Source organism: Rousettus aegyptiacus, unplaced genomic scaffold (assembly GCF_014176215.1).
Source record: "Rousettus aegyptiacus isolate mRouAeg1 unplaced genomic scaffold, mRouAeg1.p scaffold_m13_p_4, whole genome shotgun sequence".
NCBI classification, from domain to species: Eukaryota; Metazoa; Chordata; class Mammalia; order Chiroptera; family Pteropodidae; genus Rousettus; species Rousettus aegyptiacus.
In genome coordinates this window covers 71,682,012-71,706,063 of record NW_023416307.1, presented here as the reverse complement: position 1 = coordinate 71,706,063, position 24,052 = coordinate 71,682,012, and the positions used below count along the sequence as shown (strand labels likewise).

General features: G+C 37.3%; 1 protein-coding gene across 1 annotated transcript; it reads right to left on the bottom strand.

The window, feature by feature from the left end:
* Positions 1–8,319: 8,319 nt before the first annotated feature.
* On the bottom strand, positions 8,320–22,988 carry CPOX (coproporphyrinogen oxidase). Its single transcript, XM_016135852.2, has 7 exons — positions 22,331–22,988; positions 20,385–20,528; positions 19,998–20,108; positions 18,661–18,802; positions 16,101–16,319; positions 12,592–12,696; positions 8,320–10,832 (listed from the first exon to the last, which is right to left on the bottom strand). Exons 1-7 carry the CDS (start codon positions 22,839–22,841, stop codon positions 10,745–10,747), a joined length of 1,320 nt encoding a protein of 439 aa, XP_015991338.2. The 5' UTR covers positions 22,842–22,988; the 3' UTR covers positions 8,320–10,744.
* Between the last annotated feature and the right edge of the window lie 1,064 nt (positions 22,989–24,052).

Here is a 24,052-nt window from a genome sequence, read left to right as displayed (position 1 = left end):
TCAGGGTGAGGCCTGAGCAGGGTCAGGAAATGAATTCTTTTGTCCACTTTTGATGTGGTATACTTTAAAATTCTGTCACAAGTATGATGTTTTCAGCTAAGCTAAGGCAGTCTGTGATGTACACTTGACCACAAAGGAAAAAAAAGAAGAATCGAAAAGTTAAATAGGCGAGAAGTCAATGGTTAAATAAAAGAATTAAAATGCTCAGATGGTAACATGTTATTTTCTTCCCAAATAAAACACATACACATATAAAAATAGGTGTTTAATATTTTGACATATACGTAAATTCCTATCATTCAATTGTTTTTCACTTTTCCGGCTAATTTCCTCCATCAAAATACTCAAATTTCTTAGCTTCAAAAACAATTATTTTTGATGTCGACCAGAGTGAAAAGCAACTTACTGATGTGTCTATTTACGTAATATAAACATACATGCATATTTATATTTTCCACTGGGAGGGGAGCAAGCATTATGTGCAAATGACTAAATTCTTCTTCCTGACTAATCTTGTCTACTTTTCTTTCCACTTTTAAAGTGTTGGCTAATCATTTGAGTAGTTTCCTACTTATGAAATACCTGATCACTTGTTTTAATGTCTTTGGTATGGCATTAACTGATTTACTAAGTAGCTAATGTCCAGACAGTGCTTAACAGTTTATAGAACTCTTTCCAACACATTATCTCAGTTACTTATCACAGTAATTTTGAGAGAAACACATTACTCATTGCATTTTATAATAAGATAACTTACGAGTAGAGTCTGTGTGTCATTCCCTACATCGAACAGTTGTGACTAATCTGAGCTTTGGGCTCAGAGCTTATGCGAATATTCTAAGTTTTCAGAAGTGAATTTTATGCATTTGAGGGTTCTCCAGTGCCTGGTTAAAATAGAAAAAAGAGGGAGACAATACAGACTCATTTGAGTATCTGCCTATAATATTTTTTGTGTTGACGCTTATTTGTTTTATTTCTATTTCACATTGGTTCTCGCTTCCCCTGTTGAAAGCTACAAGGAGAAGCTGCTGAACAAAACCAGTGATGTAGCGCCATACTAAACTGTGGCTTTGTTTGGCAAGCATTTGGGTACTGGCCTCACTTTTGATTTCTTCTTAATTTCTCAAGATTAGTTTTCCCTTGCTAACTTTTCTTACTTTTAATTGAATTCATCTCATTATATTTATTTTATGTTATTATAAATCACTTTAATCCCTTTTTATGATAAGTTAGAAGTATAAATAAATAAGTAGTTTCTCATCATTTGAAGCAATTATGTAAAGCTAGATTTAGATTTCCACATATAAGGAAGGGACATATGAATTACCCAAAGCTAAGGAAAAAATGATGAGGGGATATAATGGACAAATGACATGGAATTTAAAAAGATATGCAATAGAAGTTCAAGTGTATGTGCAAGGAAAAGTATTTTAGTAACAGGAGAGAAAGTTTTGAAATTAATCCAGAGGATAAAACATCCAACTACAGACATGTAAGCAAGAACCAAAAACTCTACACAAAAAAATTGAGTTACAAAAAAGAGAGAATGAGTTTTGTGTTAGTATGCTCACCTAAATTTTAATGAGAATTATATAATTAAAAATGTTTTCTAATGAGAACAAAATTAAAGGGTTCGAGGATAAGATGTAGAATTAAAACATGATGCTATATTGTTTTTGTATACGATTTTCAAAGTGTATATACTTCTAACTCTAAAATGTTTTTAATTAATAAAAATATAGGTCCAAGTTCATGCTATGTCAATAAGAGGAGTTAGTATCTATTTCTAACTTTATCTAAGATTATTGCAAGTTACTAAAAAAGTATGAGGAATAAACAACAGTGAACTCAGAAAGTCACACCACAAAAGTAGAATAAGAATGAGGGGACTCCACCCTACCTGCCCATACAAGAACCTGGACAAGGTGAAAACCAAACGGTGTAACAACCTTGAGAGAAAGCCTAATGATTTCAGGAAGTAGTCTTCATTTTGTACTTCATTTTTCCTAAACAGGAAATATCTTTTGAGTTTATCTCTTTGCTCACCTGGGTTGTATCTCACACCAATCTGACCACAAATTAATGATCGCAGATTGAGCGATAGTTCAGGGAGGAGGCCAGATATTTTCTCCCAACACCAGGTTGGCTCATCCTTCCACTGAACTTCCTCTAATTTGTGAGAAATCAAGGGGGAACAGTAAGGAGTTGTGGGTTTTTGTTCTTTAATTGGGTAATTTTCCTTTCATTTCCCTATTTTGGTGATTTCCAAGCCATGCTGAAGTTTTTCAGCCACTAGTAGCAAGCCCTTCGAGTTGTTACTAAATTATCATTGGAAGAAAACATAGAGCTATAAAACTGAAATGTGTTTTGCTTTCTTGTTGTTTTTTTTTTTAATTTGTTTGTTTGTTTTTAGGTTTCTTTCTTCACAGACACAATATGTTAAAGTTCCTCTATAAGTCATGAGATGCCTTTGTGGTCAAGCAAGAGGGCTGCTATGTTTAGAAGATATAACTTCAGAAACTGGTCAAGTTGTTAAATGGTCATTGATTTCAATGTAACTTCTAAACTCCCAAACAAGAACTTTGAAGAGGTCACATATCTGGGACATTGTCCAGCACTCGCCCTCTGAAATGCCTTCCCCATGTACCTCGATGTGTATGAAATCACGCCTATTCAGTTTGAACTTCATGAACAATAATTTTACTTATTAGCATAGAAAGATATCTGAGTGCCACACAAGAAGTTCTATGAATCTTGAAGAATTATTGCAATCTGTTAACTCTTTTCTCTGAGCATCTATGATATCTTATAATTAGAACTAGTTAGAAGATAACCTAAATTTAGTTAATCGTAACAAAAAGGTTAAAAACAGGAAGAGGTTTTTAAAAACAGTGATAAAGTAATGGCAACTCAAGTAATAAATTAATGGTAACAATGGAAAGTTCTTTCCGATTTAAAAAAAAAACACCTATATGATAGAAAATATGCATAATGAAAACAGTTTTGAGACCTTAAAAAATCCGTGGCCTTTACTTTTGAATATTTTTATTAATCTACTAAATGCTTACAGTTAAAAAAACCAAACGGTAGTAAAGACTTATTAAAAACAGCAATTCTCTGTCCCATTTCTAATCCACTCTCAGTCCTGCTCTCCAAAAACAACCAGTTTTAAATCTCCTAGCTCTATCTCCTTTTTACCTCCATATTTCTAAATAATAAGTTAATCGCTTATCTGTTTGAGGATATTAACTGGAGGTCTGCCTGTTGTTGATTTGCTTATCTCTCCCATATTTGGGGATTTTCCTCAAATATCTAATGACCCATTCATTTAAAGAGGCACTAAAAATTACATTGGAAATGTCAGAGTGGAAAGGGATGAGGGAGAGCAAATGAAAGAGCTAATCATCTTGTGGTGAAAACACCAAACCTGCCAGTGGTAAAGCGCTTTTTTTTCCCTCTAGGACATTTCTAGAAAATAGTTTCCTAGAAAGAAGCTCTTAAATCTCCTGGCCATCTGGAAGCCAAAGTCCTTTGGAGGAAAAGAGTGGGCAATGGTGTAGAGACCCTAGTAAGTAGCTCATTTTCAAGACACCCCCTATTTTCAGGCCCAGCCTGTCCTCTGTCTTTGAAGGTTTTAAGTAACAGAGGGAAATGCTTAAGATATAAAGTTGGGGGGGGGAGGGGAATCAGCATATGAAATTATATACACAGTATGATTTAACTATACTCAACTATGCATGGTAGAGCTACAAAGAAATTCACCAAAATATTGAGTGGTTATAGTTATTTCTGAGTGGTGGTATGAAATGTGATGATTATTTTCTTCTTGATATTTTCGCTTATTTTCCAAAATTTCCACAAACTATAGCATTAATTTAAATGTTAGGAAAAAAAATATTTGATTTTTTTAAAGAAACACACATCAGGATGAAAACAAGAAAACCCACAGAGGTACATGTAGGTAACAGAGTTTTTCTGCTCCTAGTTTAAAAGGTGTATAATTAAATATTGAATATATTAATACTTAAAAAATGAGTAGGATGTTAGGAAGTATCTTATTGATATATTGAAATGTTGAAATGGCCACTTGTGTACCAGAATCCAACTCAAGAAATGAAACACTGCTAAGAACTTTAAAGCTCTCTGTAAGTCCCACCTCAATCCTCCTCACTTACCTAAATTTGTGTTTGTCATTGGTTTTTACCAGAATTTTATCACCTAAAAACAGTCTATGACCTAGGTTTGTATCTTTTGAATTTTATATAAACAAAATCATACTATATGCATTATTCTACAGGTTTTTTCGCTCCATATAGTCTGTGAGTTTTGTGATAATCGTGGTTTATATTTCTATTCTAGCAAATATCTCTATTATTACATCTTTTTTTAACATCTAGTTCTCCATTTCTTTAGACACTATTGTTCCCTCCAAAACCTATGAGAAATTAGCATATTTCCATTTCCTCTGTAATTCCATCCAGAGGGAAGAAGTTCAGCTTTATTATTATGATTTCTTTATCAAGATATTCTTTCTGATTTCTCTTTCATTTTTAGTCCTTATAAATATGAAAATGTACACTACTTATTTGGAAAAGCAAGTTTTGAAATTTTTGATTGTGCTAATTTTGTACCCCCCCCCCAAATCCTTATTTGTGATTTGAATATATCTATTAATGTACTAATCATTATGGATGAATTATTACACACAAAAACAGAACTTTCGAAAGGATGAAAATGTTTCCTTACGTTTCCTCATTGAGTTATCACATGCACCCCCTAGGAAGTATACCCACTCCCAGTTTAGATGGGGGAAAAGTCCTTAATCTTTTCAGGATCATGCATCTTTTTGAGAGTCAAATTAACATTATGGACTCTAAAAAAAATGCACATTTTTTTCTCAGGATTTCAAGCAACTCATAGTTCAGGAACTCCCTAGGAACTCAGATGAAGACCCCTGCTTTAAACATTCAACATTATTGGGATTATAAATATTGCCGACTTCAGAATCTCTCTTTGTAATAGAGAAATGAATCATAAGCCATTTGACATTCGAAGATATAAATATCATAGTCAAATTAAAGTGTGCTTGATTAAATCTGTAATAACTCCTTTAGATAATCTCTCCAACAATACCATAATTCAGTGGAGGAGAGACCTCAAACCGTTCTCTCATCTTATCTCCTTTCCTGCCTCCCCATCCTTTCTTTCTGGCCTTTTCTCCACTTCTATTCCAACCCCCTTCTCCCTCTCCTCTTCTCTCTCCCTCTTTGTTCACTTCTCACTTTCTCATCCCCCACTCCCACCCAGCGCCTAGGGGTGGGGTGGGGGTGGAGGGTGCAAATCCAGGATCAGATTTTCAAGAGCTAGTGTGCGCCATCTACTGGTCCTTTAAAGAATTTCTATTTAAACAATTTGAGAAAAACTGGAGATCATTTTATTACCTAAATTTTAGTACCTAAGACCTTGGTAATTTAGGGACTAGGATCATTTCTGAAATCTGAACTTAATACCTGATTTATCAAAATATTACATAGGACATATATTACTTTAATAGCTTCTCCTCTATATAGAAACACAGCTTTGTATGCTTTAACCCTTATTACAATCACACTCAACTTGTCCCTTTCCATATCCTTCTTCCCTGTTCCATTTGTTCAGTAAGCTGCTTCTTGGCCTCCTTCCCTGGTACCCCTTTCTGTGCTCATTTTTATGCCCCCAGTCCAGTCTTTGACTCTCCTTTCTTATCATGCTGCCTGCATTTCCTCAGATGGCTCACCTACTTTTTCATTTATCATCTTTACACAAATAACTGGCAAATATATGTTTCTAGACTGAATTTATGAGCTTTAAATTTGCACCTCTAAATACTGGCATAGAAAGCTTGCAGGCATGTCAAGCTCATCAAAACTGCTCTCTTCTTTTTTAAGGGCATTAACCTGTTCTAGTTACTATTACTGTTTAATAAGCCACTCCGATTTAGTAACCTAAAACAGTAACCATTTTATCATGCTCGCAGGTTGTGTGTGTCAGAAATTCTGATCTGGCACAGCAGAAATGGCTTGTCTCTGCTCCACATGCTAGAGTGTCACCTGAGAAGACAGTTTTTTGCTGTTACAAGGGAGATACCATATCTCCTTGCATTACTAAAATGGTAGAGGAGAGGGAAGGAAAGCTTAAAAGTAGGTCCTTGTTTTCTAGAAATATTCACATATGTTGCATAGCATATAAGATCAAATACACATTAAAGAATTAAAACCATTTTTAGCAGTAGTAATCAGTACAAATATTTTATTTGTACCAATGCCTATATTATTTAAAATGTTGAGGAGGGCTACTGAATCATTTTTAATAAACTTCAACTTGAGCTATAAGAAATTGATAAGCTGGGTTGAAATTTTGCATATTATAACTATGGTTAGAAGGATGTCAAGCAGCAGACATGGAACATTCTAAAAGCCTCAGGGTGCTTCACCAAATCAGAAAATAGAAACGACTTTGACCGGATCTCAACATAGATCACTCTGAAGATTTTTATTTATAAATGTATTATTCACTTGCTGTTAAATAGAGGCATTCAACTGGCACAACTTTGTGAACTTAATTTGATCCCTCCCCAACCATTTCATAAGCAAATGGATCCATGACAGAATTGATGTTGCAACTCTAAATGACTACAAAGCCAAGTGACTATATTTGTCATTGAAATTAATTAAACTAATGAAAACCATGATGAATTATGCCAAGTTTTATGTTCAAATGTGTCGAAGTATGAATGGGAATAGGTGAAGGATTCTTTAAAATATTGATGAGTTTAATGTCTAGAACCCAAACCAAGTACATTGACTGGAAGATGAATGTAGTTTAATTACCTTGCTCGACTGGTATATGCTAGTGTGTAACTGGTATTGAAACACCTGTGAATCAGGTCTGTGGGGTTTAATATTGTACAACCTATGATTTGGTTTCAGGTAACAATACCAAATTCAGGATTTAGTCAAGCCATTTCTAAATGTCTAAGCTTCACCAACTTAAATGTGGTGACTGGTTTATCATGAAATTGGAATTTTACATGTTTCTCTGGTAAAAGGATCAAATGTTTAAATGTGAGATTTCAAATTTATAGTACTTGTGGCAGGGATAATACACTTCTGAAAATAATTACTAAATGGGCTTTTAAGAGATGTATACCGGGAATTTGTGCCTTCACAGACTTGGAATAAGACGATTATAAAGCCAAACAATACTAAACTTGGTGCAATACATTGCAAAACAGTGTTGAAGACAAAGGTTAACAGATCATTCACAGGTAGCAGGCATTATAAATAAGGAAAAAACCTACCTTAAATATTTTGTAATAAGTCTAGTATACACTGAATGACTCATGAACACAGACTCTGATGAGAGCAATACTAATGGGTAAAATGAGAAAGTTATAAAAGATTGATTCCAAGGAGGGTTTCTTTGGTATGGAAAGGAGCATAAGTGATTGTACTGAGACAGCAGCAGCCTGAGCAAAGGCCAGATGGAAGGGAATTAGGGAATATTTAGAAAAATGATCAGTGGTGAGTGTGTAGCCTGAGGCTGATGTGCAGGGGAGAAAGGAAGATAAGGCCGAAGAGAAAGGTTGGGTCAAATGGTGGATTTCTCTGAATGCCAGTGGGTTCAGAATCTTTTCTGCACAAAGGGGAATGCTTAGACTATTCGGGGAGGGCAGTAATAATGGGATTTGGGGAAGTAATTCTGAAGGGAAAGAATGGAAGTCAGAGTGACCAGAGGCTGGTAGGGTATTGTCAAATTTGGGGTAAGACGGAATGTGGGACCAAAGTATAGTGGTGGCAGTGGACAGAGGAAGGAAATAAAAAAAAAAAAAACATTTCAAAGGCAGACTCAACAGGATTTGATTAGGGCCAAAGAGGGAGGGAAAGACTCAAGTAGATTTTGTGGTTTGGGGTACAAAAAGCTATATGGTGGTTTTCAAGATGACCACAAGTTCCTTGACAGTCCTCGCACTGAGTTAAGGTCTAATTCCCTTCCCCTTGAATCGGGAACAGGCATCAGTGACTCACTTAACTAATGGAATGTGGCACTACGTAATCCTCGGGGCTGGATCAGAAGGCAACCGTGCTGCTTCTGCCTTGTTTGGTAGAATTGGTTCTGAGCCACCTGTAGACAGCGTGGTCTATAGTCCAAGTTGAGCTTAGCCTTTGAGTTGTCCTAGCCTAGGTACAGAAGTGTGAGTAAAACAACTGCAGATGATTCCAGCCTTGATGAATATAATGGCAAGACACATGGAAGCATAAGTCATAAAGGAACGTATTATTTGGTCTAATCTGGTGCGCTTCAGCATGCACAAGTTTTTTATTTCATCAAACAGTTCAATAAGTGTGTAGGCAGAGAATAGTGATGGACATAAAGTAGGTTAGAAATTTGTTCCAAAACATTTACATCCCTCTCCCCAAATTACCACCCCTTATGACCACTACCCTGCATATGAATGACAGCAGCAGTTAGGGATTCAAGCCATCTGGAGGTATCCCCTGCCTTTGGTAGATTCAGAATAGACATCAATATGAATTTGAAAATTTTCTTTGAATAACGGCTGAATTATCCATTTTTCAAGAGTTACGCAACTGTTATTCCCCCTACCCCCAATCTCATCTGTAGAAATACATTGTTACTGAAGGATATGAAAAACTGACATGCACAGAAAAAATTTTATCTCAGCCCAATGCCCAGATCCTAAAAGCTCTAAACGCAAATATACTAGCAGATATATATGATAAAGGACTTCCTATTGTAAAAGATAAACTGAGGTTTATTTAAACACTTGTTCCTATATGCTTATATTATGGGTTTTTTAATTTAAACAGCATTGTTGAAGTATAAATCATATAAACAATAAAATTTTATGACTTTAAATGTCAAGTTCAATGAGTTTTGATAAATGTATAGTCTGGTAACCACCGCCACAATCAATAAATATATGGAATATTTCCATCATCTGAAAATATTCTTTTTTTCCCTTTCACAATTTCCCAGCCCAATTTCCTAGCAACCACTGACCTGCTTTCTGTTAGAGCTTTGACTTTTCTAGGTCTATGTACAATATAATCATACAGTGAGTACTCTTTTTTGTCTGGCTTCTTTCATTGGGCATAATGTTGTTTTGATATTCATCATGTGGTTGAGTTTATCAAGCTGTTCTTTTTCATTACTAAGTAGTAGTTTAACATGTGGATATATCATAATTTCTTTATTCATTCACCTGCTGAAGGGCATTTGTGTGTTTCTAATTTTTGGCTACTGCGAATAAAGCTGCTATGAAAATTTGAGGGCAAAATATATTCTTCTTTGGTAAAATATCTAGAATGAGGAACTACAGTTTTAGTACTAAGAAATATTTGTTTTTCCTATATCAATTATCCTAAAAAAAATTTTTAATCATATTTCATAATAAAATTTATCAGCAGATCTGTTGAGAGAGTTGAAGAATTCATACATTTTCCAACCCTAAAGAATCAAACACAATCATATACATTCAACATTTTCCAAGACAATGCTTAATAATATGTGGGAAAATATTATTCATTACAAACTTCAATATAATTATAAGTAAAATAAAATACTCATATTATGTGAACAAAGAAGCCATATTAAGAATTTGGTTGTAATTTTCTCTTAAGAACAAATACAGGAGTTGATGTTGCAACTCTAAACGACTACAAAGCCAAGTGACTATATTTGTTATTAAAATTAAGTTAAAAAGATAATTCAATTAGTCTCTTACAAAAAAATGTATTTATAAAATGCCTATATGCTTCTCACACTTATAACATTTGTTTGCTTTAAATAAAGAAGGAAAATGTTTATCACCTCCCAAGGGAGAAAAATTTTCCAAATTCATAACATCCCCAGGACTGTTTTTAGTTTTAAATTTCCACATAGAAATGTCTGGAAGAGAAAATTTTAAATAGCAGAATCTAAGGTTATAAGCGTTCACATTCGAAAGTACAGAGAATCTCAACATTAACAAATTAACAAATTACAGTTCTACAAAAATCGAATTACAACTTAATGTCCCTTATTTAAATAACAATGATGTCATGTTAGAGTTAACAACTACAGGTAATCACTGAATTGCAACACATGCAAAGATTAAGAAAATTTCAAGTGTTCCTAAATATATACATTCATAAAAAATATTTTACGATACTATCATCTCTAGAGAAACTTACATAAAGATAATGATCAAAGAAACCTCAGTAAAGACAAAATAAAACTTTTACCTTTATTTCAAGTTGTTTTTCTAAAATAACTAATAAGGTCGACCTCATTGAATTAATGAAAATAAGATTTATTCCAGGACAGATTTTTGTGACAGAAACTAAAACTTTAAAAAAAAAAACATGATGTGAAAATAACATGAGAAATTTCCAATACTTGGAAATTCAATGTCATAGTTTATAAACCAGTCATATAAAATTATTCTAAAAGTATAAATGAGTTTTATATCAACCAATTGACTCTGACAACTGCCATCTCACCACCTGTCACCAACATCCAATGGAAACCTGTGGTGCTTAAAACACATTTCACCACTAGCCAAGGAGGCTGACTTCAGAGTGGAGAAGACCGGGGCTCTAAGACACAGGTAGCTACTGCCACAAAGTGGCAACGGTGCTAGCCAGTGGAATGGGGCACACGTTCTGGGTCCCCAAATCCCAGGAAGGCTGCTCTGCCTGCATCAATGCACCCAATCCCTTGGATGGCGTAGAACTTCCAGAATTTCAGCTTCTTTGGAGTTCTCTGAGGGTGAATGCATATACTCCCATCTATGCAGGTCCAAAAGAGAAGCAAAAAATGTCATAATAAAAATATTATAATAAACAAAACACTTATCTCTTTCCTTAAGATTAATGAAAAATAAAATTCTAAAAGAGTAAAAAATGTCTTATACCTCTTGGTCTAACCTGTACGTAATGTCTTTTACCCACCGGGCTTTTAAAAACTATTTTCTGCTAAAGAAATCAAGTTTCTTAATAATTCCCGAGCATACTTTAGCTAATACTAATATCCCAGAGCCAAAATAAACTGGGGTTTTGTAACATGTAGAACCTGAGATGATCCATGGGCAAACATTTTTTAGTTTAATGATTATGCATTTACTTTAATGTGTTACTTTCTATTTATGGCAATAATATTAGTTTGCCTTTTAAAATAAATTCTCTCTCAGAAAAAGAGAGTATAAAATTAAAGTAAACAACACCTCAGAATATATACAAATTTGGTTAAAATGGTTAAGTTGTAGTATGAAGTCTGGGAAATAGTGGTTTAGACCAGGAGTTGTTAAACTTTTCCTATAAAGGCCACATAATAAATACTTTAAGTTTTGTGGAGCCACATATAGTCTTTTACATATTCTTTTGTTATTAATAAATCCTTTAAAAATGTAAAATACATTCTTAGCTCAAAGGCTTAGCACAGGTGAACTTGGATTTATCCTGCAGCCTTAAGTTTGCAGATCGCTGGTATACACTATAAGAATCTAAAAGTGACCTGCTGTGTTAATTCTACTCATTTGAGCAAGGGAGTAATTTTGAACCTGCCCATACCTGCAGTTTAGAATGTGCATTATAATTAGGGGACAGCAGAGATCTGGAAGACTACCAGAGGCCTTAGGAACTCATCTCTACTTTTTATTCCCACCTCACCTCTAGAGTAGAAGGAACACCTAACAGTGATATGCGTGAGCTTCTAGCCAAGGACATGAGATCCACAAACATTAGTCAAACAAGGAGAGAGCCAATGCCATTCTGAAGGCAGTCACATCTTAGTGGGCACTAATCTCATAAGGGCAGATCTGGACAGCAGAATGATACAAGGCAAACAGTCAATGCCATCCAATAGTCCATTCTTATTTGGACATTTAAACTCATGGAGAAAAAAAATTCTGGCCCTTATAAAACAGGCAATGTTAATTTTTGTTGTCCTCTGGTATTTCTATTTCAGTCTAGACACACCTCATTCTCTCTTTCTTAAAGGCAATAAAGTCAGTTGTACATTTTTATTAACCCAGTAGCACCAATGTAAATATGTGTCTTCAAAATTCCCCACACAGAGCAGCAGAGAGAGAATGACAAGCACCCAAAACGATTCCCTCATTCTTTCACACAAACATAATACTTCATACTGGAGAGCAAGACAATTCCTCACAAGTGCAATAATTTCTAATAAATTTAAGTTTAAAAAGCTGATATGTTCTAATTTATTTGCTTTGCCTGTAGCTCTTCCTAGAAAACTGACAGTTAGGAAAGGTTAATCTGGCCCTCTAGGCACCATCGTGTGCCCTGTCCTCTTGCCCTCTGTCCTCTCCCTGCTCTCACATGCAGAGCTGTATCATTCATCCTGCCGCCCCTTAAAAAAAATTGATTTTCCTTACTTATTCGACTGTGATTTTCTCATAAAATCAGCAATATCAAAACCAGTGAAATCGTTAGGTATGACATTTGCAGTGCTAATCTTCATGTTTAGTGGGAATTAAGGGGTTTGGGGTGGGGGAATAATTATTATTGTAATTATTATTATTCCTACCGGGCAGTTAGAGGTAAAGACATCAAGATGCTTTCGATCCTGGATCCTGGAGTGAAGAGGCCAAACTTTGTACCCCGATCATACAGCAGGTTAAATTCTACGTACCTGACATAAAGACATCAAAATTAAGGGCCAGCTAAGCAAAATCTTTCTTAAGATTAACCTGTAATGAATATTTAAAAGAGGGCTTCTTCCCACCCACCCACACCTAATCAGCTGGAATAGGCACAAGGAAAACCAGTTTACAGTCAGTTGAGTTTCCTCCATCTGGACAGGCATAAATAAAAGGGTGTTCTATCCAACAAACAAAAGAATATATATTCAGCTCCAACACAGAGCAGTTATAAAATAAGAAGGTTGTTTTCCAATAAACAAACAAAATGAACACAAAGCTGAGAACTTTAAGGCACAACAATTACAGGGAAAAAAAAAATGGCACCCTTTATCAGGATAGCACAGCTCCCTCTGGCTCCTTTTGTAATTAAATAGCCAAATGCAGATAACAGCAATCTCATAATGTTTACTAATATATTTTTGAAGTAGTTAACAGCATTAATAAGCAGTAATATAATTCAATCTTCCTGTGGATTAACAGCGATCATAATAAAAGGAGTTGAGTTGCAGTGCTGTTTTATTAGCATCAGTCTAAACTTGACTCAGTATGTTAGTCTTCTATTAACTGTTATAGTGAGATCTAAACTTGGTCTAACTTAAAAACCTGTGATTGCCTTTCATATCATGGAATCCTTTGTAAAAGGGTCTCTTCTCCCCATTGACAAAAAGATAATTTCTACTACCCCTCAAAATTTAGAATGATCTATAAATCTTTAAAATTTCAATAGCCTTCCTTTCAGACCATTTCTCAACTCACTCAGAAACTACTCTCTTGAGCTAACCTGCCCTCAGATATTCTTGTTAAACACTGGTTCCTATATTTAATCACACGCAGAAAAAAATCTCTAAAATCCCAGAGTACAAATTGTAGAAAGCATCCTGCTGTATGGAAACCTGTCAAAGTGTCTGAGAAAAATTTAAATAAATTATCCATGAATTCCTTTTCAGCCCTCACTATTTATCACTGAATTTCACACACTAATGACAATACCTTCTGAGCCTGTTTCAAAAGATACTTTAAGTGAATCTGCTTAACTTTCTCCTCACTAAGACCATAGAAAATAATTTCAGTCTCTCAGTCCCCTTTTCAATCCCTGATATTACTTTTCTGAAACATAGCATTTAAGGAATGGCTGTGGTTCTCTAGTTTGTACTAATGTCTTTTTCAAAGACCCTGGTAAGGAGCTCCCTAAATGAGCTTTCTCTAGGATCCCTGTGCCATGTTCCTTTTTTGAGTTAATGATTCCCCTTTCCCTACATTGGCCTCTCTGACTTCCACTGGGTTTCATTTACATCTGATCTTTCCTATTCTTTCCATACATTCATCCTCTTTGAGGTATCTGTAAACTATGGACCTCAACTGTTCCCTCCAACTTAAATGATGCCTAAATTTTATCCTGTTTCCCTTTCCCAAAATACAACAAAACAACAACTTAAAGATCTTTAATTTCTCTTCTCCTACAGTTAAAAAAAAAAAAAAAAAAAAGGCTATAAGGCAAACTGAATGTCAAAGTCTGGAGAGAGAAAAGTTGTAACTGAGCAGAGACTAAACGAAACTACAAATAAGAGACTGTAAAGTCAAAGGAGAAGCAGTCTGACCACTGCAAGGGAAACTCATATTTGAGGTGGGAGGAGGTGGAGAAGAGTAACCTGTGAAGGAGAGAGATAGGGTTATGAATGCAGTGTAAGACAGGCAAGACAGTGCTGATAACTGCAGTGAAGAGCTGGGGTTATCTTAAGCCCCAGAGTTTACTGCCATCCTAAGGCCCAGAGATAAGGGTGGTAGGAGATTCTCCTTGAAGAATAGTTACCTACCACACCCCAGGAAATTTAACACCCTACACTTACACTTTATAACTAACTCAAAAAATGCCAACATGCAATGATATACACCATTGGAACTTCAAAATGTCTTGTCATGAAATAATGAAAAAAATATTATTACTATGTCCAAAAAGTTTTAAGGGCTTCAGCTCATTGGTATTTACAAAACCTGCCAGCTTTACATATGAAATCGCATGCAAAACTAGAACATTGTACTTCCCATAGAGTTTCCTTTTTTTTCTTTTTTAATCATCCTCTTAGGTATACCTTCCCCACTAAAATGTGAGCTTGTTTTTGCAGGTCCATTTACACTCACCTAGGCACTGTAGCCAGCACAGTGCCTAGCCATAGGGGGCACATGATAAATGTCAAGTGAAGGGAGGAGAAGTAAAGGTGTATTTGAGAAATCATGGAAATAACAACAAAAAATATGTTCCAAAATAGATGCATTGTTTAAGAAATTTCTAAGAAAAGTTAATTGACTCTCATTTTCCCAAGTCTATAAATGGGGACCTAAGATAGCACAGACAGTGATGAGAAACAATAAACACAAACATCTATCTTTAGACTTGGAATGTTATTTAAGTTGACCTTTTGGGGGCACTAGACTTACCTCTTTAAGTACCCAAAGATTCATATGCCCAAGACAGAATTGACACAAATGAGAAAATCCATTTTATAGCCATGGACCAGTAGTATATATAGAATTAAGATGGCAATGAGAAATGCATGTGAACCAGAAAAGTGGTAATTTGGAGCTGATTCACAGGTGTACCCCAGCTAAAGATAACCTCATGCTGGTCACCCAGCTGAGCCCAAGCTCCATGCACAGAGCAGGGTAGCTAGCGTGAGTATCATGGTAAGAAGCACAGACCTGCTTCAACCACTTCCTTCACATCTGGGAAAGACCACAGGTGTTGAAGTCATGACAACCTGGTTCCACTTCTGGGATCTTTTATTTACCGGCTGTGTAACCTTGGGCAACGAACTTATCTTTCTGAGAATAAGTTTTATCATCTATCAAATGATTACAAGTACAGCAATCCACAGGTTTGTGGAGAAAATTAGATGCAAACTAGCTAAAATATTGGCTGTTACACAGCAAGGACTCCATAATTAGTAGACATTATCATTAGTGTAAATAATTTCTAACATGATTATTTCCATTATAACTTCCATAAAACCTTAATGATGAATGAAAAAAGGTGTGATTCCAAATTTTCAAAGCGGCAAACATTAAATGATGCCCATTACCTTGGCATAAGGCTGGAGGGTATTGCTAGAAGACTAAAAGAAATCAGCTGAATTAAATTTAGCAAGTACTTACCACATGCCAGTTATGAATCTCTGATGTATAGACAAATGAAATAAATTTGCTCTCTTGATAATACTATTTTACAAAATTTTTTATTCATTTACTTATGAAATTAGAGTATTAATATGACCCTGAGAAAGTATCTGCCTGAGACAACACACCACCCACTATTACTACAGCTGCTCCACCTCCCACCCAGTTATGAAACAAGACCAGTTATGCAATGAGACAATTTATTTTCCTGTCCCTCACTCACCGTCCTCTCCGGAGCTGCTGCCACAGCTTCTCCTGAGGGGTGAATGAGTCATCACAGTGCTTTTTCACAAGAGGTATGTAAGAAGGAACAACAGCCTGGGCACAGCTCTGGACAAAGCGAAACACCTCCTCCTTGGATGGAGAGTCGAGGTCATCAAAAAAGATGCCTCCGATGCCCCTCCGCTCCCCACGATGGGCTATAAAAAAGTAATCATCACACCTAGAAAACAGAGCAAAGCCAAATCAGGGATAGAAGACAAAAAAAAAAAAAAAAAGGCATGAAAATCAATGTGTTTCAACTGAGAGCAGCAGTCCCCAAACTTTTTGGCACCAGGGACCGGTGCTCCTATGAAAATCTAATATCTGATGATCTTAGGTGGAGCTGAGGCAGTGATGCTAGTGCTGGGGAGCAGCTGCAAATATAGATCAAGCTTCACTCATGCACCAGCAGTGCACCTCCTGCTGTGTACCTCCTGCTGTGTGGCCAGGTTCCTAACAGGCCATGGACCAGTACCAGTCCTCAGCCCGGGGGTTTGAGAACCCTTGACTTAGAGCACCCTGACTAATGCCAGCACAGTGTCCTTACTTTTTGCCCAACTACGAAAATGAAACTAAGACTTTACAAAGATTTCCTACAGTTAGCATCAATGTAGAAAATGCTCTTTTATTTGCAAAGTAAGCAAGCAATTTAATACATAGCTCTCTAAAGGATATGGCACTCTAAGATCTTTAGTGAAAAGAAAATCAGTCTACAACTTTGCCACCCTGAACGTGCCCGACCTCATCTGATCTTGGAAGCTAAGCAGGATTGAGGCTGGTTAGTAATTGGATGGGAAACCACCTAGGAACACCAGGTGCTGTAGGCATTAAAAAAAAAAAGAAAAAAAAAATCAAAAAGCCCAGTATTAATACTCTATTTCTTGAAACAAGTGATGCTGCTGCCCTCAAAAGCAATGTTACTTTTGAATAACGCAGGACAGGAATCCTCTACCAACACTGACACCAACCAAGCCCGTGACTGGGCACCAATCCCCGAGCTCTCAATTAGTTTTTTATTCACCAAAGGAAAATACAGTAAATAATCTCTAAGGTCTCTTTTAGCAATAAAATTTAATGACTCTGTAGCATGCATAACTGAGAGAAGGGCTGGCTGAGGGAAAGGTTCAGAGAATAGAGTCTTCCAACATAGTAAAGGCTCGTGAGTCAGCACATGAAACTATCAAACTGTTCTTGAGTCTTTCTTCCTAGAGCACCTTTACTAAGAAGTCATTTCCTAAGTGTTAAATCTGCAGAATAGTTTACATTGTAGAAAAGGTTCTTTTAATTATCTCTATAGAATAAGGGTCTCTAAGTAGAAAAAACTGTGCAAAAACTCAAAGCTATTTGAAAGTTTATTTAAAATAGCTTAAACAAAAAAAGGTAGAAGATGCAAATTCCTGGAGCTGTTGCATTGGTATAATTCACCTCAAGTGTGACATGTTGGCTTTTCTTTACGAGCACACTGTATTAACATCAAGTACATCATGAGCAAGGCTGTAAAGTCAGCTTTAACCAAATCACATTATTTCAAAATCTCTCTTCATGAAATTATGAAATTCAATCTGCCAAATACTTATACTAAAAACTTTTTAACTAGCTTGTACCTTAGATGTTTTATTAACTAATATTACCCAGATAAAATCATCTCAGTAATAGCAAAAAGAGGAAACCAAAAAAAAGGGAATGTCTATCCTACCAGTCCTCCTGGAAGGATGCTGATTCACGAGAGGGGAAAAGAAAACCATCTTACATCTGTGCATCCATGGCTGTGCAATTTTCAGTGGTAGTATAACATCGAAAAGAGAATATTCAAATGTCTTATCTTAGTTCTGACAATTTTAAAGCTGTATTCTATGCTATTACATAAAAAATTCAAGATTCCACAATATGAGTTCTAAAAGCAAAGCAAAAACTTAAAAAACGAAAACTTTGTTCCTCTTTTTTTCAAGAATGTCAATTAGCTCTAAGCAGTTTGACCACACTTACTCCAACCAATTTATGCCTAGTTTCCATTCTACCACAAACATCTTGGGTATCCTCACAACTCTTGTTTTTCTTTTCTTTACCATTAGCGTTTCTTTCACAAACTTTCCAATTCCACCTTTCTCCTTGTCCAAAATCTATGGTACATTTACGTCTCTTCGAATAGTTCACCAGCCCTTCCTATGCCCTCACACATTCCCATGGCAATAACAATAATTCTCATCTGGGATAAGAATTTCTCACCCTAGGATTAAAAAGTCTTGGATTCTTGGCATAGAGGACCTTAAAGTTTATATTCTAAATCATATGGAATCAAAAAGATGCTGCTATCCAATTCTCATTATAGACATTCAAATATTCCGAAGTAAATATATTATGAAGACCACCTAAAACTGGTACCTCGCTTCTGATGGACAAAGAAAACGGTTCAATCTTCATAAACTGAAAAGGTATTTAGTGACATAGTAGTTGCCCTTGGGATCTACAGAAGGAATGGAATACACTTTAGGGGTCTTGACAAGTTCAATATCTTTACCTACCATTTTTTGAATTTGGGATAGAGATCTGGACCATGTGGGTCACAAGCCTCCTTTAGAGTTTTGTGAAAATGAACAGCATCCTCTTGGTTCAAGTATGTTGGAGTAAGGTCACATCCACCTCCAAACCACCACTGCTTGTTACCTACCAAATCAAGACATGTGAATCTGATGTGGACCCTGGAATTTTAGATGCAGCATACTACTCACTGTATTAGCAAACAATTTATCAGCTTACTTTATTAAGCATGAAATAGGTGGCAATCAAAAAACATTCAAATGAATTTAGCTCTGAATGGCCAGTAAGGCCCAGGTAGAAAAGAAGCAGTAAAGAAGAAAGAAACCAGAGTAGGAAATTAAAAAGTGAGAGAGTAGAATCAGGCAGGGAAATAATATTCATAATAGTGAATGATCAAACACCACACAGGTGGACCAGGCAGTGGATCTCAAAGCTAAATGAATATTAGAATCGCATGATGAATTTAAATGCTTTCACTAGGTCATTAAAAGAAAAAGCAAACATCTGGCCCACGCATTTATAGTTTATATATGTATAAAAAAAACCTAGGAGATTCTTCTGATGTTTCCTATATTTAAAACCACTACTCTCCCCTCCCCTTTCTCCCAGAAATGGTAAAAGCGCTTGCTGAAAGGAGACAACTTACTACTTGAGAATAACTACTTCATGTACTTAATTAGGTCTATAGGTTGTCAGTACCAGTTACCAACTTCTAAACATTAAAAGGTAGAGCCAAATGAAGTGGCTTCAAAATGAAGTTAAATACATTGACTTCAAATGCTATAACCTGCAGAGACACCAACAGGAATAGTGTGGCACTATACAGGTGTTCTGACAGGTGCTAAGAGCTGGCTGAGCTAATAAGAGATCGAAGCTGGAACTACATGTGCATAAGGTATGATCAACTGCAGCCCACCTTAAATCCGCTGATAACGCACTGCTGACAAGCAAAGCTATGCAGGTGGAAGGTATCTTCCAAAAGCAAATTCTCCATTTCAATATAACCTTTCCCATGTTTCCTTTGGGTGTACTGAGTTTATATTTGCAAAGAACCTTGTGTGCACTTTAAGTTTGGGTTTATTAAATCATTCCTTCTTTGTTGAAGGAAATATGGGAAGGTTAGAGTCAATACCACTTTACTTCTCTTGTCCAGTGCATAATCCATTGTACCTGCCAAGAAATAAATCTTTTTATGCCTCCTGAAGACAATCTAGTTAAGATTGTATTTGTTCTTTCTCAATTTTAGATGTAATGCCTTCTAACCTGCTTTTAAATATACATTTTACACAGTAATACTTTCCACTGCCCCAGAGACCCTTACCATTGGCTTCTTCTACTTCAAAGTATCTGTAGTTGAAATGGATAGTAGGAGCATGAGGATTCTTGGGGTGGATCACAGAGCTCACACCCATAGCAGAAAATGGCAATTTACCTGGAAAGTAAAAGATGCAGTAAGCTGCACTCAGTCACCTAGCTTGGTAACTCCAACATGGATTCTCGATCAATTTTCAAAAACTGCTTTTTAATTAGTCTCTTAAAATATAAATTTTAAAAAGTAATTATGAACATGTTTATGTGGCACGTGGACCCAAATTGCTTTATACAGAAGCAATATTTATTTTACAAATAAAACTGGGGGTGGGGGGGGCAGGCAGGGGGAAACAGGTTCGCAGAGACTATTAAAGGCTGTTGAGACAGTCTGGTTTACCATCTTTAGTCTTCAGATTTTTTCCTCTGCTTCTCATTTGTTTTGCTGCTTCTTCAGAAAGATTTCCATGAACGACAGAAATGCTCACCCCAGCCTTTTCAAAAACATGCCCATCTTGAAGTACGCAGCTGATACCACCACCTCCTATTTATAGAAATGTAAAATAAGAGAATGAAAAATTGAAAACAAAGTGCAAATTGAAAACAACCCTTGCATGAAGGTGGTGGGATTAGGAGTTATTTTCCTTCTCCATTTTTCTAAGTCTTCCATAATATCAGAACATTTATAATTTTTTAAGTAAAATAAAATCAGATAACTAGTTTAGCTTTCTATTATAGGCAAATATTATCTTCCCACATCACCAAACTGAATATTTCTTCTACATTTTTATACCATAATCTAAAATAAATCACTGGCATATTTTTCTCTTCAAGTAGTACTGGTCAGAATGGCATCTATTGGTTATAATACAGGAGAGAAAGCTAAGGTTAAAAATAGGAATAGGTATATTTCAGGAGTGTTGTACTATTACTGAATTTAAGGGCTCCATATTGTTTTAATTGTTTTTTTCCCCCCAGTGTGCTCTGCTTTTTAATTTTGTTTACAAGCAATTCAAAAAAAAAAAAAAAAAAACCAAAACAATAGATATTTGATCACTAAAGTAATCTGGAATCTTAAACTGAGCGGGACAAACATTAACATTTAGGTACATGAACTATTACTATAAGTAACTGGTCTGTTTGTTTTTAAGACACTAGGGTTACCACAACAGCAACTACCTCATAAAGGCTCATATTTGGCTTGTTTTAATTTTAAGACTTTTTAGAGCTGGATAGGACATAAGATGATCCAGTACAACAACCTCTGTATATTTCAAATGAGAAAACTGAGGCTCAGAAAGACAAAACACCTTCTCCAAGAACACACAGCTGGCAAGTGGCCCAAACAATGTTTCAGTGCTTTCTATGTATCAGACAATATTTTAAGCACATCATATATATTATCTCATTTAATCCTTAAAATACCATCATATATTATTTCTAATCTCATTACATAGATGAGGAAACAGAGGCACAAAAAAAGTTAAGTAACTTCTGAAGGTCACACAGCTAGTCTAGTACTGAGGTTATGTGTCCTGGTTCAATGGTCTTTACTTTAAACCATTACAAGACAGGAAACACTATGAAAACCAGATTTAACTTCACTTAATATAAATGTGGCAGTACCATGGGCCAAAATCAGTTGATTAGAAGTTGCTGTAGTATTTCATTCCCAATTAGGAAAAGTCAGAAATCTTTCAAGTTTATGAGCAAGATGTGAGGTTTCATTGTCCAGGTAATAACATGGTCATGAAATATATGACTGTAAGAACTGGGTTGTGATACTGAAGTATTTGCCATTGGAAGAAAAGATTTTACTAGCAGGAAATCTGATGGGTGCATCTGGTAGAAGTTCTGACAGGTCAATCAAATATTTGTTTAACATGGGAAAACGAAACAATGATACCCTCAGCTGGAGGAGTCTGACACTTTAGCAAAGAGGGGCCGAATTTCTCTTTCCATCTCCCAAGAAGGTATAAACCCATCTAGAGAAGCAGATGAAAGGTGGGGGATATCTATGGTCAATTACACATTTGGACATCCAAGCTTGTTGGGTTAAATATCTCTTAAGACTTCTGCGAAAAATGCCATTATAAAATTGCAAAGATTTTGAAATGTCCAGTACTATAATTAGACAGCAGATCGGGGTCCACACCTGCAAGAAGAGGGTCGAAGACCCTTTTCAGTGTCAATCTTTTCAAAGGTGTGTCCCCTTTGATCTAGCAGGTACCCTTTCCCTACTCCTATCTCCTATTCTGAATCATCCATCTGCCTGCAACCTAAAGCCTGACCTCTTCCCCCCGCCACGCCCCCTTCACCTCCTGCCCGACGGACCGACCTTCTTACCTTCCTTCCTCTCCCACCGATCCACAGAGAAGTGGGAACCTCCGTCAACCTGTGCCAGCGCCTTGCACACCTGGGCTTGGGTCTCCAGGATCAGCAGCTCCATCCTAGTCTTCATGTCGTCCGGCCTCCTCCGTAGCTCGCGCAGGTCGGTTACAGGCAAGGCCATGAAACAGCTGCAGCGGCGGACCAACTCGTCCTCCTCCTCCGGCCTCCCGGGCGAGGGGCTCCGCGCCCCCGAGCTCTTGGGCACCATCTCCGCCCGCTCTACGTGCCGGAAGGTGGCGGCGGCCAGCCCAGCCAGCGCCGCGGCCAGCCCTGTCCCCAGCCAGGGGCCGCCTCCCGCCCTCGTGCGGTGCCCCAGCCCGCGGCTCTGCTCGGTGCCAGCCGTGCCAGGGGGCCGGCAGATGCGTCCGGCCGCGCAGCGACGGGACCAAGCGCGCAGCTCCCCGCAGCCGCCCCGCGCCGCGCGCCAGCCGGGACCCGCGCTCATCCTGCCCAGGTGCAAGGCCATGTTCCCGCGTTGTCACCCTTGAGCAGTGCCCGCGTCCCGGAGACCGGCACCTGAGGCCCCTGGGAGACCCGAGCCGGCGAGCTCCCTGGAACAGGGAACTTTTGCGAAGAACAGCTGCTACCGGGTCGGACTCCCGGGTAGCGGGGCGGGAGGCGGGGAATTCTGGGAGCTGTAGTCCCGACTCTTATCGCCGCCTGCTGGGGTGCGCCCTAGCGATAAAGAATCCGTCGTCCCCAGAAGGGTGGGTCCGACGGGAAGAGAGCTGGGCGCGGAGGTGCAAGAGCGCGGCGGGGGCGAAGATAGAGATAAAAGAGGCTTTCTTGTCACGTACAGCCTCTGGTCTGCTGATGGATCAGCCACAAGGAGAAGACAAAGTAGGGCGGCACGGTGAGGACTGACGGGCAGAAATGCGGCCAGAGACCTCCGCCTGACTAACACTGTCAAACAACGTTGCAAATCCTGGCTCTATTATTTGAAGAATGCCCCTTAGTTCCCTGTTTTAATCCCATAGAGTTTGTGGAATTTGTAAAATTGATGGGGGCGGAGCCTGGGAAACGCCTTACCCAAAGGCGAGTTTCTAAGGAGAGTAGGAAAAGCTAGCAAAAGGCTCCTAAGAAATCCTAGGAAAAGACTCTGGGGTCAACTTCACAGTTAAGTCATTAAAATCTTACCAGCTCTTCTTGCTCCTACAGTTCTTACTTGATTTTTTTTTTTTTTAAAGATAGAAAAAGCATGGTGACTGTTTAAACCAGCATAAAACTCATGGTGTTTGATAAAGGAATAAGAAATTAAAAATACTTATCCTACAGCTGTAGGGTGCTGCAAACTATTTCTCAGGCTTAGTACTTACAACTCCTATAAACTAAGCAGGACAAACATTCACACTCCTTCCCCCACACTCACCCCCAAAACATAAACTTACAATTTAAAAAAAAAAAAAAATGAGGAAGGAAGCTAACATAGATTTGATGGACAGGTGTTTTTGCTGTTGTTCCCGTCACCATACCACGGTTCCACATTGTCTGGACATAAAAATAAAAGAATGACTGTCAGTGGCCGTTTTGCCCCTTAAGTCTTAAGGATGATTTTAGTTTCTAGTAGTAGATCGTTTAAGCCACTGGTGGTAATTTCTGCCATTTTTTTCTTGTTGTCTGCATGCAATGATAGAACTTTCATGGCTATGGGCAGACCACTTGTTCAAGGCAATGCAG